Source organism: Podarcis bocagei, assembly GCF_964188305.1.
Source record: "Podarcis bocagei genome assembly, chromosome: 12".
NCBI lineage: Eukaryota > Metazoa > Chordata > Lepidosauria > Squamata > Lacertidae > Podarcis > Podarcis bocagei.
The window spans coordinates 61,229,296-61,244,771 of NC_138137.1; the positions used below are offsets into that span (position 1 = coordinate 61,229,296).

Consider the following 15,476-nt stretch of genomic DNA (forward strand, 5'->3'; position numbering starts at 1 on the left):
GGAGGGTACAAGGCAGTGGGCATGGGGACACTGCGATCTCCAAGGTGCCAATTCCTACTTTCTTGAGACACTTTCGCCCTGTAATGCGTAGCTTTGAAAAAAGAGGTTTGTTGTTGTTTTAGCTCCTGGCATTGTGTGAACAAATACTTACACATTCGTAATTTTCATAGGCGGTCAAGCTTGCAGGACCATGAGTAAGTGCTGGAATTCTGCATGGTGTTTTCTAGATTCCCAAGATTGAGGGAAAAGGTGTCAGCAAAGGGGTGTGCTATAAGAATTTTTTGGTCTTGTATATATGTAATAAATGTTCATAAATGTACCAAGCAAACACATATATAAATATATAAACCACATGTGCAAAACCCACAGGAAAAGTCCTTAAGCCATTTTGACTCTTTCAGTCACCTCAAATATTTCTCTACAAAGTCGAAGGAAAGGCAGAAACCTCCCCATTGTCTCTGTCCTCACAAATCCTGCTTTATGGGCACATTTAAGGTGTGAATAGGGTGAGCCTGTGACCTGGCTCAGGAATTAAGTATTATCATTACAAAAGAATGGCCAGTCTCCACAGGTACTCTAGTCAAGTGACCATTAACAGGTAACCTGGCAGACAGGGTAAAAACAATGCACTCAGATTTCTATTGCAGACCACCTTTTCTGCGATGTATTTATGATATTTCTGGGGGTGGTCTTGTACTCCAGGGTGGGCAATTTAAAATGTCTATATTAGGGCTTGCACGGCTTGGGGTCCCTCCCCCCCCTTGTGTGGGGGGGAGCACCCTGTTGCAACAGTTAGTAAAGATCAGGCTTACTAGCTACTTTGCTTCTCAATATTCTCTGGTTGGCCTGTTATTTTCTCCTACCGACAGAGAACCTACAAAAGGACTCTATATGGGCTCTTGGGTACCCCATAAGGGAAAAGGAGCTGTTTTTTTACTTATATCAGGTGTGATATGATTTCTGTGACCAGTTGCTTAATTCCAGGTTAGAAGGTGGGTGCCCTAGTCCAGGAGCACATGGACTGTGCCAGATGTCTTTGGGGCAAGGCTCCATCTTTTCATGAACTTCTGAAATACTTTATTTCGATTGCACGTGGTTGTTTTGAGGAATGTCTTCTATTCTGGTCTTGCTTTCAGATGTGACCATGGACACTGCAAAGTTACCCTGGCAACTGTTCACTTTGCGGCAGAAACCACCATTTCTTTTTATTCATTTAGTTTAAAGATGAAGGGATTACAGGTCATATGAAGGAGGGAGAAGACCTGGGAGGTAAGAGAGAGTGTCTCTGCTCAGCTGCGAAGCTCAGTGGGTGACCTTGGGACAGTCAGTCCCTGTGGGTAGATCCAAACACAGGAAAAGAACGCTATAAATAAGCCAGAAAGAAAACAAGAGAAGAAACTTGCCATGGGAAATGTTTTAAACCATTCCTGCTCTCTGGTGCCACCTGGTGTTGCATGTTTAAAACGCATTCAATTCGTTGCTTCTTTACTAAAGTAGCTGAGACCTGTCTCTCAGCCCAAATTACCTTAAAGAATTGCTTGTTTGTTTAAATATTTATACACAGATGTATCATAAAATATACCACAGTGGTTTACAGCAATATAAACCCAAAAAATAACATAATAAAAAGACTAAAATAAGGTAAAAAAAATTTGAAAAAAACCCCAGCATCGATAGCCCCTTGTGGGGGATGTACAGTCATACCTTGGGTTACAGACGCTTCAGGTTGCATTTTTTCGGGTTACGGACCGCCGAAATCCGGAAGTACCGGAACGGGTTACTTCTGGGTTTCAGCAGTCACGCATGCGCAGAAGTGCTAAATCACGCTCTGTGCATGTGCAGAAGCGCCAAATCACAACCCGTGCGTGCGCAGACGCGTCACTGCGGGTTGCAAACGCTGCAAGTTGCGAACGTGCATCCCGCATGGATCAGGTTTGTTTGCAACCCGGGAGTCCACTGTACTCTTAATTACCTGTACATGCAGGGCAGAATAGGAAATTTTTCAGCAAGCATTAAAAGGCTGGCACAGCAGGCACCCATTGAATCTCTAGTGGCAGGACTTTCCACAGGACACAGAAGACTAAAGTAAAGGCTTGAAATTAACACTGGTAAAAGGATACTTCCTTGACCAACTTGTAGGGAAAGTGGAATAGATATAGCCGTAATGCAGCTAAATAATGATAGCAAATTTAAAAATTCATCTCCAGCCTGCCTGTCCCCGATTTTGAATTGGTGTGTGTGTGGCCAGGAACAGACTCATGAAAAGCCCTCCCTCAATATCAAAGAAAAGAAGAATCTGGGACGCAACCGGGATATTCATGGCTACAGTATTCAGCTCTGGCTCTCCGCTGGGAGACGTCTCCTGCCCATTCTTCACAGCAACTCGCTTCCCTCTGCCTCAGTATTAGGGCAATGTCACAGTCACCTTTCCAGCTCAAAGGAGCCTACATAAATCAACGTCGTCCCCCCTCCAAAATACCCCCACCTTAAAATCACAATTTAAAAAAGCAACAAGTATGAAACACTAAAAAATAGCACCTAAACTGGGGCAGCAAATGCCTGGGGGATTAAAACAGATGTCAACGGTAGCCGAAATCAGAGCGGATTGTGTGGGATAACAACGCTGTTCCTCTACTCCTTATCTAGCCAACGCTGCTTCACAACTACCACCCCTCTCACACCCCAGCCTCCAACTGTCTCTGCTGAAGAGGCCAGAAACCATATTGGCTGAGTCCTGGAAGATCTACTCTCTGCCTTGCAGGCCTTTTCCACCTGGCCTGGACTGACTCCAGCTACAAAAGCTGAGGCTGCTGAACAAACTCTTGGGCTTGGGAGTATTTGAGGGGGGTTCTTGCTGTTGATTTTTTGTATCTTTATTTTAGATCTTGTATATTTATTGTATATCACTACTTTTGTTATGTTGTAGTTATTCAAACCCCCCTTAAAACTTTCGGCCAATCACCTCTCTCCCCCAGCATTCCAAATTCATTCTCCCCATCTCCCTACCTAACACTACCTTAAATCTACTATTATACTGTACTTACCATTATTATATTAATTACATGTGTATACAACTTTGAATACAAACACCATAACATCACAGGCAAACTTTAAGGAAATGCACACACATGCACACTTTCAGAGAGGCTCTTTAGAGAGGAAGTGTGGTTTAGTGGTTAGTGTGTCAAGACTACGACCTAGGAGAAGTGGGTTCAAATCCCCACTTGGCAATGAAGCTCACTGGGCGACCTTGGGGGCCAGTCACCGCTTCACAGCCTAACCTACTTCAGGAGGTTATTGTCAGGATTAAAGGAGCTTGGGGGAGAAACATGTGACACCACCTTGAGCTCCCTGGAGAAAAAGGTGGCATATAAATGCAGTAAATGAATTTCAATAAGGACAAATGTCAGGTTTTGCACTATCATTCAGAATCTTGGTTCAATCTAAGCCATCTTCCATGGGTCAGACATGTGCAGATGAGAACTGGAGTTGGCTGAAGCAAATAAACTGTGCTTGCTGTTGCTCCCAACCACCTTTGAGTACAATGAACACAAAACTCATTCTTCCTCATAGATACAATTATTTGCTCCTTACATCCTCTCGGAATGTACTTTGAAGAATCAAGGAGGACAGCAGCAAGGGAATCTTTGACATACTCCTGGCTTTTCTGGAAGATGTCCTGTGTGTGTTCAGCAGAAACCAAGAAGAGCGCAAGGTGGCACCACCACCATCCTGGACATGCCAAGGAAGACGGTTGCAGCCAGGAGCACCACGAATTTGAGAGTTGGAGGCTCTTGGAAGTACGTGAATTGTTTGTCAGCTTCTCCAAGGAAGAGCTCAGCGTTGATGGCTAACTCACCAGCACTGCCAAATTGCTCATTACCCTCTTGTATATAAGCTGGTAAAATGCGAGATTTGTAGCTGGTTGATTGACCGAAACCAAAGAGTGCCCACTAATGGTTCCTCGTCTTCCTGGAGAAAAGGAATAACTGGGGTGCTACAGGGTTCTGTCCTGCGCCTGTTTTTGTTCAATGTCTTTATAAATGACTCGGACAAAGGAATTGAGAGGATGCTTGTTAAATTTACAAAGGACACCAAACCAGTGGGGTGGAATAGGGTAGCTAATACTGAAGAAGAGAGAATCGGGATTCAAGATGACCTTAACAGGTTGGGAAACTGGGCTGAAACCAACAAGATGAAATTTCAATAAGGTCAAACATAAGGTTCTCCACTTCGGCTGCACAAATATAAAATGGGAGATGCCTGGATTGGTAATATTACATGTGAAAGGATCTAGGTGATTCATAGCAGACCACAAGCTTAACATGAGTCCACAGTGTGATGCAGCGGTAAAAAACCCCTCATGCTATTCTAGGCTGTTACCAACAAAAACCTAGTGTCCCAATCGAGGGAAGTCGTAGTACCACTGTATTCTGGTTTGGTCAGACTACGCCTAGAGTCCTGTGTCCAGTTCTGGAAGCCACAATTTAAGGATACATCAAGCTGCAATGTGTGCAGAGGAGGGTGACCAAGGTAATAACAGGTCTGGAAGCCAAGCCTTATGAGGAACGGTTGAAGGAGCAGGGTACGTTAAACCTGGAAAAGAGGAAACTAGGAGGAGTTTTGATAGACATCTTCAAATATCTACTGTCTCTTGGAAGATGAACCAAGCTTGATTTCTCCAGCTCTGGAGGATAGGATCCATACTGGTGGATTCAAGTTACAAGAAGGGAGATTACCTTGACACATAAATAAGAACTTTCTGATCATAAGAGCTGTTCAACATTGGAATGGACTCCCTCAGAAGATGGTGGACTCTCCTTCCTTGGAGGTTTTAAGCAGATAGCCACCTGCAATGGATGTTTTAGTTGAGTTTCCTTTATTGCAGAGGGTTAGACTGCATGACGCCCAAGGTGCCTTTCAATTCTACAATAATATGATTCCATGATTCTCTCCATTGTGAGTTCTTTGATGGGCTGTGAGATGAGACCTCTGACTAAAGCTCTTTCCACATTCCAAGCACTGATATGGTTTCTCCCCTGTATGAATTCTTTGATGGGACGTGAGACCTTCTTTCCGACTGAAGCTCTTTCCACATTCCAAGCACTGAAAAGGTTTTTCTCCGCTGTGAATTCTTTCATGTGAAGTGAGATGAGCGTTCCGGCTGAAGCTCTTTCCACATTGCAAACATTTAAATGGTTCCTCCCCTCTGTGAAATCTTTCATGCGAAGTGAGACTTTCCTTCCGACTGAAGCTTTTTCCACATTCTGAGCACTCATAGGGTTTCTCCCCTGTATGAATTCTTTGATGGGCTGTCAGATGGGTTCTCTGATTGAACCTCTTTCCACATGCTAAGCACTGATAAGGTTTGTCCCCTGTATGAATTCTTTGATGGGAAGTAAGATTGGCCTTCTTACTGAAGCTCTTTCCACATACCAAACACTGATATGGTTTCTCCCCTGTATGAATTCTTTGATGGGAAGTGAGACTTTCCTTCCAAGTGAATCTCTTTCCACATTCCAAGCACTGATACCGTTTATCACCACAGTGAATACTTTGATGTTGAACAAAGTAAGCGCTTGTACCAAAGCTCTTTCCACATTCCAAGCACTGATAGGGTTTTTCCCCTGTATGAATTCTTTGATGGAAATTAAAACTTTCCTTCTGGGTGAAGCCCTTTCCACATTCCAAGCACTGATAGGGTTTCTCACCTGTATGAATTCTTTGATGGACTGTAAGATTGGCCCTCTTACAGAAGCTCTTTCCGCATTCCAAGCACTGATATGGATTCTCCCCTGTATGAATTCTTTGATGCGAAGTGAGACTTTCCTTCCAGGTGAAGCTCTTTCCACATTCCAAACACTGATATGGTTCCTCACCACTGTGAATTCTTTGATGGATAGTGAGATGAGATTTCCGAATAAAGCTTTTGCCACATTCCAGGCATTGATATGGTTTCTCCCCACGGTGAATACTCTGATGTCGACGGAAATTTGTGCTTGTATGAAAGCTCTTCCCACATTCAAGACATTGATATGGATTCTCCCCAGTATGAGTTCTTTGATGGGAAGTGAGACTGAACTTCTGAATGTAGCTCTTTCCACATTCCAAGCACTTATATGGCTTTTCCCCGGTATGAGTTCTTTGATGGGTTGTAAGACTTAACTTCTGAGCGAAGCTCTTTCCACATTCCAAGCACTGATATGGTTTCTCCCCACTGTGGGTTCTTTGATGGGCTGTGAGGTGGTAGTTCCGACTGAAGCTCCTTCCACATTTCAAGCACTGATAAGGTTTCTCTCCAGTGTGAGTTCTTTGATGGGCTGTGAGGTGGGCCCTTTTACTGAAGCTCTTTCCACATTCCAAACATGGATAGAGTTTCTTCTCAATGGGATTTCTTTGATGAGAAGTATAATGGGAGCTGTGACTGAAGATTTCTTCACGCTCCAAATAGTTATATGGTTTATCCACCGTGTGTATTTTGTCATATTCTGCCTGGTTCTCAATTTCCCATTTATCGTCACCTGCAAGGGGGGAAAATGGATTAGAACCTCAGGAAGAAATGGAGCCCTAGATAACGGGAATCTGAGATTTGAAAAGCCTGGATCTTCTCCTAGATGGATTTTGTTTGGCACATTCATGGAATCTGCTACATCTCCACTGTCAGTCTTCTCTTTGTTTATTTGTTCTATCATTTTTGGGTAACCAAACAAGTAAAACCTGACTGAAGCTACGTTAACCTCCCTCACTACTCTGAATCCTACATTTTAAAAGGCCAGGTTAGTTCAGACCAGCCTGATCATTGCTTTAAAAGACATAAATGGAGGAAGACTATACACAGCCAAACAGTTGATAGTCCTCCATTCCAGGTGAGTTGTGGGGCTATCAGAATCCCAGATGCTGTAAGTGGTGCTGTTGAGCTACATCAAAATCTTGGAGCTTTCTCACAAGGAGATACGTATTGAATTTCAAATCAGATATCATGATCCAACACAGAGCCTTACTTAGAGAGGCCAAGATCCCACAATTCTCTTCCATGACTTCCTTATGCAGAGCTCTCTGGTCAGGATTTAGCAATGCCCACTCCTCGTCTGTGAAACGAACAGCTATATCTTCAAAGCAAACAGAACCCTACAAGAAAAAGGAAAATGTCGCCCTCTTAAACAGCATAAATATCATCTACAGTCTTACCTCGCAAGACGAATGCCTCGCAAGACGAAAAACTCGCAAGACGAAAGAGTTTTTCGTTTTTTGAGTTGCTTCGCAAGACAAATTTCCCTATGGGCTTGCTTCTTGCAAGTTTGTTTCCTTTTTCTTAAAACTGTTAATACCTATGGGAAACCGTGCTTCGCAAGACAAAAAAAATTCGCAAGACGAAAAAACTCGCAGAACGAATTAATTTCGTCTTGCGAGGCACCACTGTACTACACATTGCTCTGTTGTTTTCTGCCTGGTAATTGCTGCGTTGCCTTAATGGAATTGTTTTGCTGCACATTTTAAGCATGGATGCTTATTTTAACAACTTAATGGAGTTCTTTTACTGTGTATTTGAATGAAGTGTGTTAATGTTGTTGTAAATGGGAACTCCACATTGTGTTATTCAAATCAAGTATTCTCTCCCTGTGCAAGGGTGGGGGTGGGGGTGAGCAAAGTGTCCTGATGCCCCAAAGTCAAGGGGTGCACAGGGGCATGGGGAAGGGAAATCTCTGGTGTGAAACTAAGGGAGATGGTTAGATGAATCCTGGCCACTGTTTTTTTCCGTGTTGTCAGCTGCTCAGAAGCCTATTTTAGCATTCAACAAATATAGAAATAAAATTGTAGCTAGTGACAAATAATACTAGTGACATTCAGAAGGCTAGTCAAAATGAGGTGGCTGTTCCTTGTTCTCAGCACAAAAGCCATCTGGAATGACATTTTAAGCCCAGAAGCCAAGAGAAGGAGATTCATTCAGGCCCAGAGGCAATCTGGTTGCCCCGTCTCTCAGCCTCTTTCCCCCCCCCCAATGCTCCTTCTCCCCACCTCGCCTGGTTCCACAGCCGCGACTTCTCCTCCGCCACCAAGAAAAGATGGATGAGGCGGTCTTGCCAGAATCCCTCCGCCATCTGTGAGACAGAAAGGTGAATGAGAAGTCAGAGGTGGAGCTGTGCATGGCGAGCAAGAGATGGGCCACAGAAAAAGCCTCACGTGCCGAGGGCATTTGGACATTGGCAGCCATTTCATATTTTAGTTTTGTGAAAATTGATGCACCCTACTTTGGGCTCTTGGATCCCACCAATGAGCATCAACTAATAAAGGAGTGGATTCACTCCACTAACTGCCCCCCATTAAATATACCAGACCCACCTCATGGTATGCAAATTACACCAATTTCTGCAATTTCCCACAGGCTCCCTTGTGAGTATCTTGTGTGAGGGGAAACTTAAGTGATTTAGAGTCTTAGGAAGGAGCTGAACAAAAAGAAGAGGTTTGGGGGGGGGAATCGTAAACTAAATATAAAGATGTCACTGTAGTACATGCACAGCTTTTCTTAAACTTCAGTTGCTAAAAGCTCACTTGCACTTCAGTTAAATGTTCAGGTTTCTACCATAGGTAAAAGGCTATACTCGGTTTCTGTTTCTTCTCTCTCGTTTTTTTACTTATTTATGACTTTTAATGCAGCGCAGCTTCCTTCTCAGCCTCATACTTTGGTTCCTGAGTGAGGGGCATTTTTTGTCTGCCCTCCTCTCTCTTAGCCACCCTGAGGGATTTCCCACAGACCCAGGGGATCCTCTCAGGCCTTGTTCTTGGTTTGGGGGGGGTCTCCTTTTCCTAGGAGATCTCTCCCCTCCTGACTGGAAGGAGACCCTGGTTTAGTCCGTCTTCCCACAGCTTCTCCCTCTCTTGCCTCAGACTCAGACCTCCAGATTAAATCCTGTCTCCATATTCTCCCCAGACCCTCCACTGGGTCGTCTTCCTATCTAAGCTGCTGCGAGGCTCCTTCTCCTCTTGGATCAGAGCCAGTTCTCCCCCAGACAGAGCCTCTCTGAATAATGGCAATTACTATTATTGTTTTATAATCCTCATTTCCCCTCTCTGACCAGGCCCTGCCCAACTCTTTCCCTCAGAAAGGGCTCCTCGGATTTTCCCTCCAAAAGGGCTGGCAGCCAATCAGAGACAGAGAGAGGCTCCCGCCCTCTGCTGGAGCCTCAGAGGCACTGCAGCCCCACACTCTGCTCTGGCTCCATTGTCCCTCACAGGCCATCAAGTGTGTTCTCCAGAAAGATTAAAAGGACTTATTTCAAAACCCAAAGAATGTGGACTAAGTAGAGAAGAAACTCCTTCCTCCTTACCCAGTGTCCTCTCTCTGGTGTCCAATGCAGCCCTCTCTGCCTCAGAGCAATCAGGGCCCATTTCTGCAAATGGATCCTTTCCCTGCAAGAGCAACCAAGATTCCAAAAAGAGAGCAGGGAGCAGGGTTAGAAAAAGGGTGGCAGACACACAAAAATGATGCATCTCTCAGACCATTCAGAGCCCCTTGGGAGTATCCAGAGGAAAGTCTCTCTCACCTGCTTTCTCTTTGCCTGCTTCCTCTCCTCTGCCTGACTCAGGAGGAAACCTTCGGCCAGGGCCACCGCCTGGGAACTGGTCTCCGCTCCACATTCCCTCACCCAGCTCTCCATCTCCGGTGGAAGGACAGCCAGGAACTGCTCCAAGACTACCTGGTGCAGCGTCTGGGCTTTCGTGTGCCTTTCTGGCTTTAGCCACTGACGGTCAAGGTGGTAGAGTCCTGCTGCAAATCTCTTGGGGTCCTTTGGCCTCCTGGTAGCAGAACTGCCGGAACTGCTGGCTCTGCAAATCCTACAAAGCAAATGCACTGTCAGGAGAGGGAAATGTTCTCTGAACAAGCCTGGCTGCGTCCCGCTAGGAACCAGGCCTGGACTCCACCACATCACAGATTCTGAGATTTCTTCAACACAAAAAGGAAGAAAAGACTCTAGCCCTCCTAAAATGTGGGTTTCCTAACCCTGGGGTTCTCCAGGGTTGCTCCCTCCCCCAATTCAGGGCCCATTTCCTTCCTGCTTCTGCCTGATTTTCTAGCACGTGGAACCTGCAGAGTTCTCAAGACAGACGACTTCGGTGGCGTCTCTTTTTCTTTCTCCTTATCCAACCCACCCCATGAGGGCCAAGTAGGTGAGGCCAAAGGGCAGTGCTAGAAAGGAATGTAAAGAAGGGCTCTCTTTTCTGTGGTTGTAAGTTTTAAACTGTTTTTAGTATTGCGCTTTAACGTGGTTGTCTGCCCAGGGTACTTAGGATAAACAGCAGGTTAATAATACTACTACTAATAATAATGTTGCATAGCTTAACCCACACGCAGCCATATATGTTTGGGGGTATTCCTGGATCCAGAATGGTCACTGAGTGTCCCTTTCCAGGTCTGGCTAGTTTGCCAACCACTGTCCCCTTGGAACAGAGATGACATGGCCAGTGTACTTTCTGCTGTGGATCAGATAGGATCATCGCAATGCCCTCTGTGTGGAACTGCTCTTGAAGATGGTTCATGTGATGGCCTGGGACTCGGGCTCGGACTCGGAGCCAGAGGAGTCTCAGTCCACACCAGATCCTTTGCCTCAGGCGGCATCTGAACCTAGTCTGGGGCCTGATTCTGAAGAGTCCCAGTCTGCACAGGTTCCCCTGCAACAAACTCCACCAGGGCCAAGTCAGGGGCCTGATCCTGCCCTGGCTCCAGATGCAGGGATGACCTCGTTGCCTCCAGCTGGGCCATCACTTACAGCTGCTCCACTACTGGTTGGGTCAGGGGAGGCTGAGGTGGCCCCTGGGTCTAGTAACCCACCGACGTCTCCCAAGCTGCAGAGACTGAGGTCTGAGAGAAGAAGAGACCTGAGGACTCGCAGGAGGAGGGCTCACCTTCGGGTGAGACAGGGAGGTGAGTCGCTGGGGAATCAGGACCGACCATTAACTCGACAAAGATAAAAGGCTGTCAGACCCCGCCCCAGGTTGCGGGAGCAATATTGCTATATGCCAGATCCTGCCTGTGATCCTGTGCCTGACCTTGCCTGGTTTCCTGCCTCGTGTCCTGCCTTGGCCCTGTCGGACTGACTCCTCATGGAACCCTTGGATTCAGGAACGGACCTGGACCGCATTACTTGGGCTACCCCCGGGCCCAGCACAGTTCAGAATACGCTCCAAATTGCAGAAGCCAGATTGTTGGCTGGGCTCCCTTTCTTTATGAAGGGCATTTCTTTCCCCCCTTTTTCTCCAAGGAGCATCCATGGGTCTCCCCCTCCTCATTGAATCCCACCCCCATTACAACCCTTGAGAACACATTTAATTCCTGTTTTAAAACAGCGGCATTGGTGGTCCCTTCATTTCCAGGTCCAATTCAAAGTGCTCACAGGAGGACTTCACTGAGGCCCCCAGATATGTGAAGAACCACCTTCTTCCCCACAGACCCTCTTGGCTGTGAAATTTGGCAGACGGGGCCCTCTTGGTAGCTTCACCCCCTTGAGAGTCTTGGGTGGGGTGGCCCAAGAGAGGGCATCCTGGGGGCAGGACGCCCATTGGGGGATTCTCTCCCCACAGAGGCACCCCAGGCACCTTCCCCTCTTTCCCAAGGCCTCTGACAAAGGAGACGTGTGTTTTCAGGACCCAGCCTATTCCTCCGATTGTTATTTGTTTTGACTTTTAAAAATATTTTTAAATGGTTGTAAGCTGCTCTGGGTAACAAATGGAACAGTGGTAACAACAGCAATAATAATAACAAACAACTACACTAATGAAGCCTCCAGCATGGGAGAAAGATAAAGCCTACTAGAATCATAGAAATGCAGCAGCAGGAGGAAGAATAGGCAAAACAACATCCAGTACAAAGCCTAGAGCTTCAAGCATGTGGGAAAATAGCCTCAAGGTACGTGGAGAGAATCAAGAAACAGGCGAATCTGCAGACTTTTGAAAATTTGACTCAATCTGGTTGATCTGAATTTAAATTGAAACATAAAGCATTACCTTTGCTTTGAACCTCCCTCCCACGTTCATCAATAGACTAACACTTTATCATAGATTTGTAGAGTTGGAAGGGACCCTGAAGGTCATCCAGTCCAACCCCCTGCAGTGCAGGAATCTCAGCTAAAGCATCCATGACCGATGGCCAGGCAACCTCTGCTTAGAAGCCTCCAAGAAGGAGAGTCCACCACCTCCCAAGGGAGACCACTCCACTGACAAACAGCTCTTTCCACCAGAAGATAATTTTTGATGTTTAGTTTGGAATCTCCTTTCTTTTAACTGGAAGCCATTCATTCGAATACTGCCCTCTGGAGCAGGAGAAAACAAGCTTGTTCCATGTGACAGCCCTTCAGATATTTTTTTTTTGCATAAATACTTTTTATTATATTTTCTTCATCATACACAACCAAAGAAAAAGGGGAAAAACCCCTCCAAGAAAAACAATACACATTACAGAAAAACATTAAGTAAGAATAGACGATTAGAAAAGAAAAAAGAAAAGAAAAAATGTTGTTTCTTTGGTAACATAAGAAGAAAAATGACTATTACTCACATTTAACCAAAGCACAAACCCAAAGGCTCTTGACTAGGTGTTTGGCTGTTGACTGTTATCTGTTAACTCCGTTTCCCCTTTGTTTCTGTTTAAACCAATTCACAAACCTACAACTCATCCATTGACCACTAATAATGTTGCAGATATCCCTGCAAATCTATTACGCTATATTTGTGATATACAAATGACATGAGAAGACTTGGCCTATTTATTTGTGTCCTTTATTCTTTCTACAAACCTTGTTTATAAAACTCAATTAAAAGTTCTTCCCAAAAAAAAAAGAAAAAGGCAACACACACACACCCCTCATCTGCACTGCATCTGCAAAGCAGGATCAGACCACTTTGAAGAGTCCCGGCTTCCTCCAAAGAATCCCGGGAACTGTAGTTTGTTAAGGATGCTGGGAGTTGCTAGGAGCCACCCCCTCAGAGTGAGGTGTCTGGACACCTGAGAGGTTGCATGTCTGAACAGGCACACGTGTGTCACCCAAGAGTCTGGATGACACTCCTGTCTGATGAAGGGGCTGGGGGCGCAGAAGCAACAGAGATTTCGCTTGCATCTGGAGGAACATCAGAAGATGAGACCGCAGGATCAGGCCAAGGGGGCTCCACTGAGTCCCCTCATCTGTTCTCACAGGGACCAACCAGGCAGGGGCCTCTTCTGGGAAGCCCACCAGGCGGATCCGGGCCCAAGAGCCTCTCTCTCCCTGCCTGCGGCTTTTCCAGCAACTGGGATTCAGAAGCATCCCTGTCTCCGACTGGCCATCCTGGCTAGGATCCATAGCTGTCAACGTTTCCCTTTTTTAAAGGGAAATTGCCTTATTCCGAATAGGATTCCTCGCAAGAAAAGGGGAAAGTTGACAGCTATGCCCCCATTCCATGCATTCCTTATTCATTTTCTGCACAGGTCAGGTTGTGCTTATTGTTTGGGTGCATTTGACACCTGAATGTTTCCGTCTGGCTGCAACCTCTCTTGCCAAACGTGACTGGTTTATAAATCTGAAACGGGTTCGGGTTTACCTTCGTGCCCGCGAGCAGCGCATTGATACACAGGAGGAACATAGTTGCAGACCTCCTGCAAAGTGCCCCCGCCCTGGCTTTGCAGAGAGGAAGGGGAAGACCCCCCTGCTGCCAAACTTGGAGGTCCCCAGCATGCATGAGCCGAGCAGCCCCCCATGCCCCCTCCCCCGCAGCCCGGGGACCCCCTCCCCCAATGCACCGGGGGGGGGGAGAGAAGGAGACTCACCAGATCACAGAAGAGGCCCCCCGCCCACCGCTTGCAGGAAGTGACTTGGGAGGGAGGGAGGGACCTGGCCCCACCCCCACCTTTCTCTCCTGCCCTCTCTAGGAATCCCGCTCCGTTCCTTTTAACCCGTGCAAAGCCGGGCGCACCAAGATCGCCCCCCTCTCCGCCCCCCCTCCCTTCAGAAAATCCCTGCAAAACAGAACACTCTGAGCAACAAGCAGAAGCAGCACGTGGGCTAATAAAATAACATGTATTGTTTTAAAATTCATAAACAGAAAACATGCATGTTTCTTCCCGAAGTATCCGCGAAGAACTGTCCTGTCCTGTCTGCTGCTGTGCGTGGAAGAGCCTAGCGACCTTCAGACGCCCATCATCTCACTTGGGGAGGATAGGGACGGTGGAAAGGCATTCGGCCTTCATTATAGCGCTCATTTAAGTTACTTACCACTTCTACCATTTCTGTTTATGGAACATTTATACGATTCGCATTAACTTGTGACTCCATACACGTATTTTGTTCTCTGTTTATGAATTTTGAAACAATATGCAGTATGTCATATTAGCCGATGTGTTGCTTGTGGTGGTTGTTTAGTGTTTTCTCCCTTCAGAGCAGGTTTTGTTTTTATTTCTTGGCTGGTTCTGAGCTATTCCTTCCCTTGTCCAGAAAAGCCATCCAATACAATCCCCTGCAAATGCAGAAACCTCAGCTAAAGCCAGTGGCGTAGCGTGGGTTGTCAGCACCCGGGGCAAGGCAAGTAATTTGCGCCCCCTAACCCGTGGATTTGCGCCCCCTAACCCGTGGATTTGCGCACCCTAACCCGTGGATTTGCGCACCCTAACCCTAACCCCCAGATGTTGCGCCCGGCCCCCCCTGCACCCCCCACGCTACGCCACTGGCTAAAGCATCCCTGGAAGACGGACATCCAACAGAAGCTTAAAAAGCTCCAATGAAAGAGGTCCCTTTGAGAATCCGTGTTCGCCACTTTGAGATTCTTGGAGCTTGAAGAGATGCCTTTACGGTAATATTGTTATAGATCCGGTGAGGGTGAATAAATGCTAGGATGTTGATTATGGGGATATGGATAAAACATAACGTGCAGAGCTGTGCCAGACAGGGAATTCCTGGGCTGGCTTACGCAAACCAACCTGGCTGAACTGTGGCTATGGAGAGAAGAATAGCTGGCCATTAACAGTGGTACCTCGGGTTACAGAGGCTTCAGGTTACAGACTCCACTAACCCAGAAATAGTGTTTTAGGTTAAGAACTTTGCTTCAGGATGAGCAGTGGCGTAGTGTGGGGGGTCGGGGGGGCACACCGGGCGCACCGGAAGGAGCAGGTGGTGAGAGAGCTGAGATCCTTCTTGGGCTGAAGGTGTAATTAGGTGAATAAAGCATATTTCTTAAAGCAAGGCAGTCTCCGCCATGTCTTCCATTCTCCAAAGGGACACAGACCCTGCGTGTGTGCCTGGGACCCCTTGGGCTCTTGCCACCACTCAGCAGAGAGAGGGGCAGGCACACTGCTTTTGTAACAACATAATTTAGGAGTCCAGAAAGCCCTGGCAAGGAGGCGGCAGCAGCCAGGGGGTTGTTGGGGGGCTTCATCCCCACTCCAAGTCCTGCCAGGCAGTCCCTGTTGTGGACTGCCCCTGTCTGGGGGGGGGGGCTCCTCAGCCGATCCTCCC

General features: G+C 46.7%; 1 protein-coding gene across 1 annotated transcript; it reads right to left on the minus strand.

Moving 5' to 3' along the window:
• Positions 1-1,174: 1,174 nt before the first annotated feature.
• On the minus strand, positions 1,175-13,834 carry LOC308569564 (uncharacterized protein). Its single transcript, XM_081163639.1, has 6 exons — positions 13,796-13,834; positions 9,543-9,834; positions 9,327-9,408; positions 8,017-8,099; positions 7,002-7,128; positions 1,175-6,521 (listed from the first exon to the last, which is right to left on the minus strand). Exons 2-6 carry the CDS (start codon positions 9,654-9,656, stop codon positions 4,927-4,929), a joined length of 2,001 nt encoding a protein of 666 aa, XP_081019765.1. The 5' UTR covers positions 9,657-9,834; positions 13,796-13,834; the 3' UTR covers positions 1,175-4,926.
• Positions 13,835-15,476: the final 1,642 nt, after the last annotated feature.

Coding starts and splice junctions, on each gene's coding strand:
- LOC308569564 (XM_081163639.1), bottom strand. CDS start 9,656: ATGGAGAGCTGGGTGAGGGAATGTGGAGCGGAGACCAGTTCCCAGGCG. Junction 8,100..9,326: donor CACCAGAGAGAGGACACTGG/GTAAGGAGGAAG, acceptor TCTGTCTCACAG/ATGGCGGAGGGATTCTGGCA. Junction 6,522..7,001: donor TGGGATCTTGGCCTCTCTAA/GTAAGGCTCTGT, acceptor CCCCCCTTGCAG/GTGACGATAAATGGGAAATT.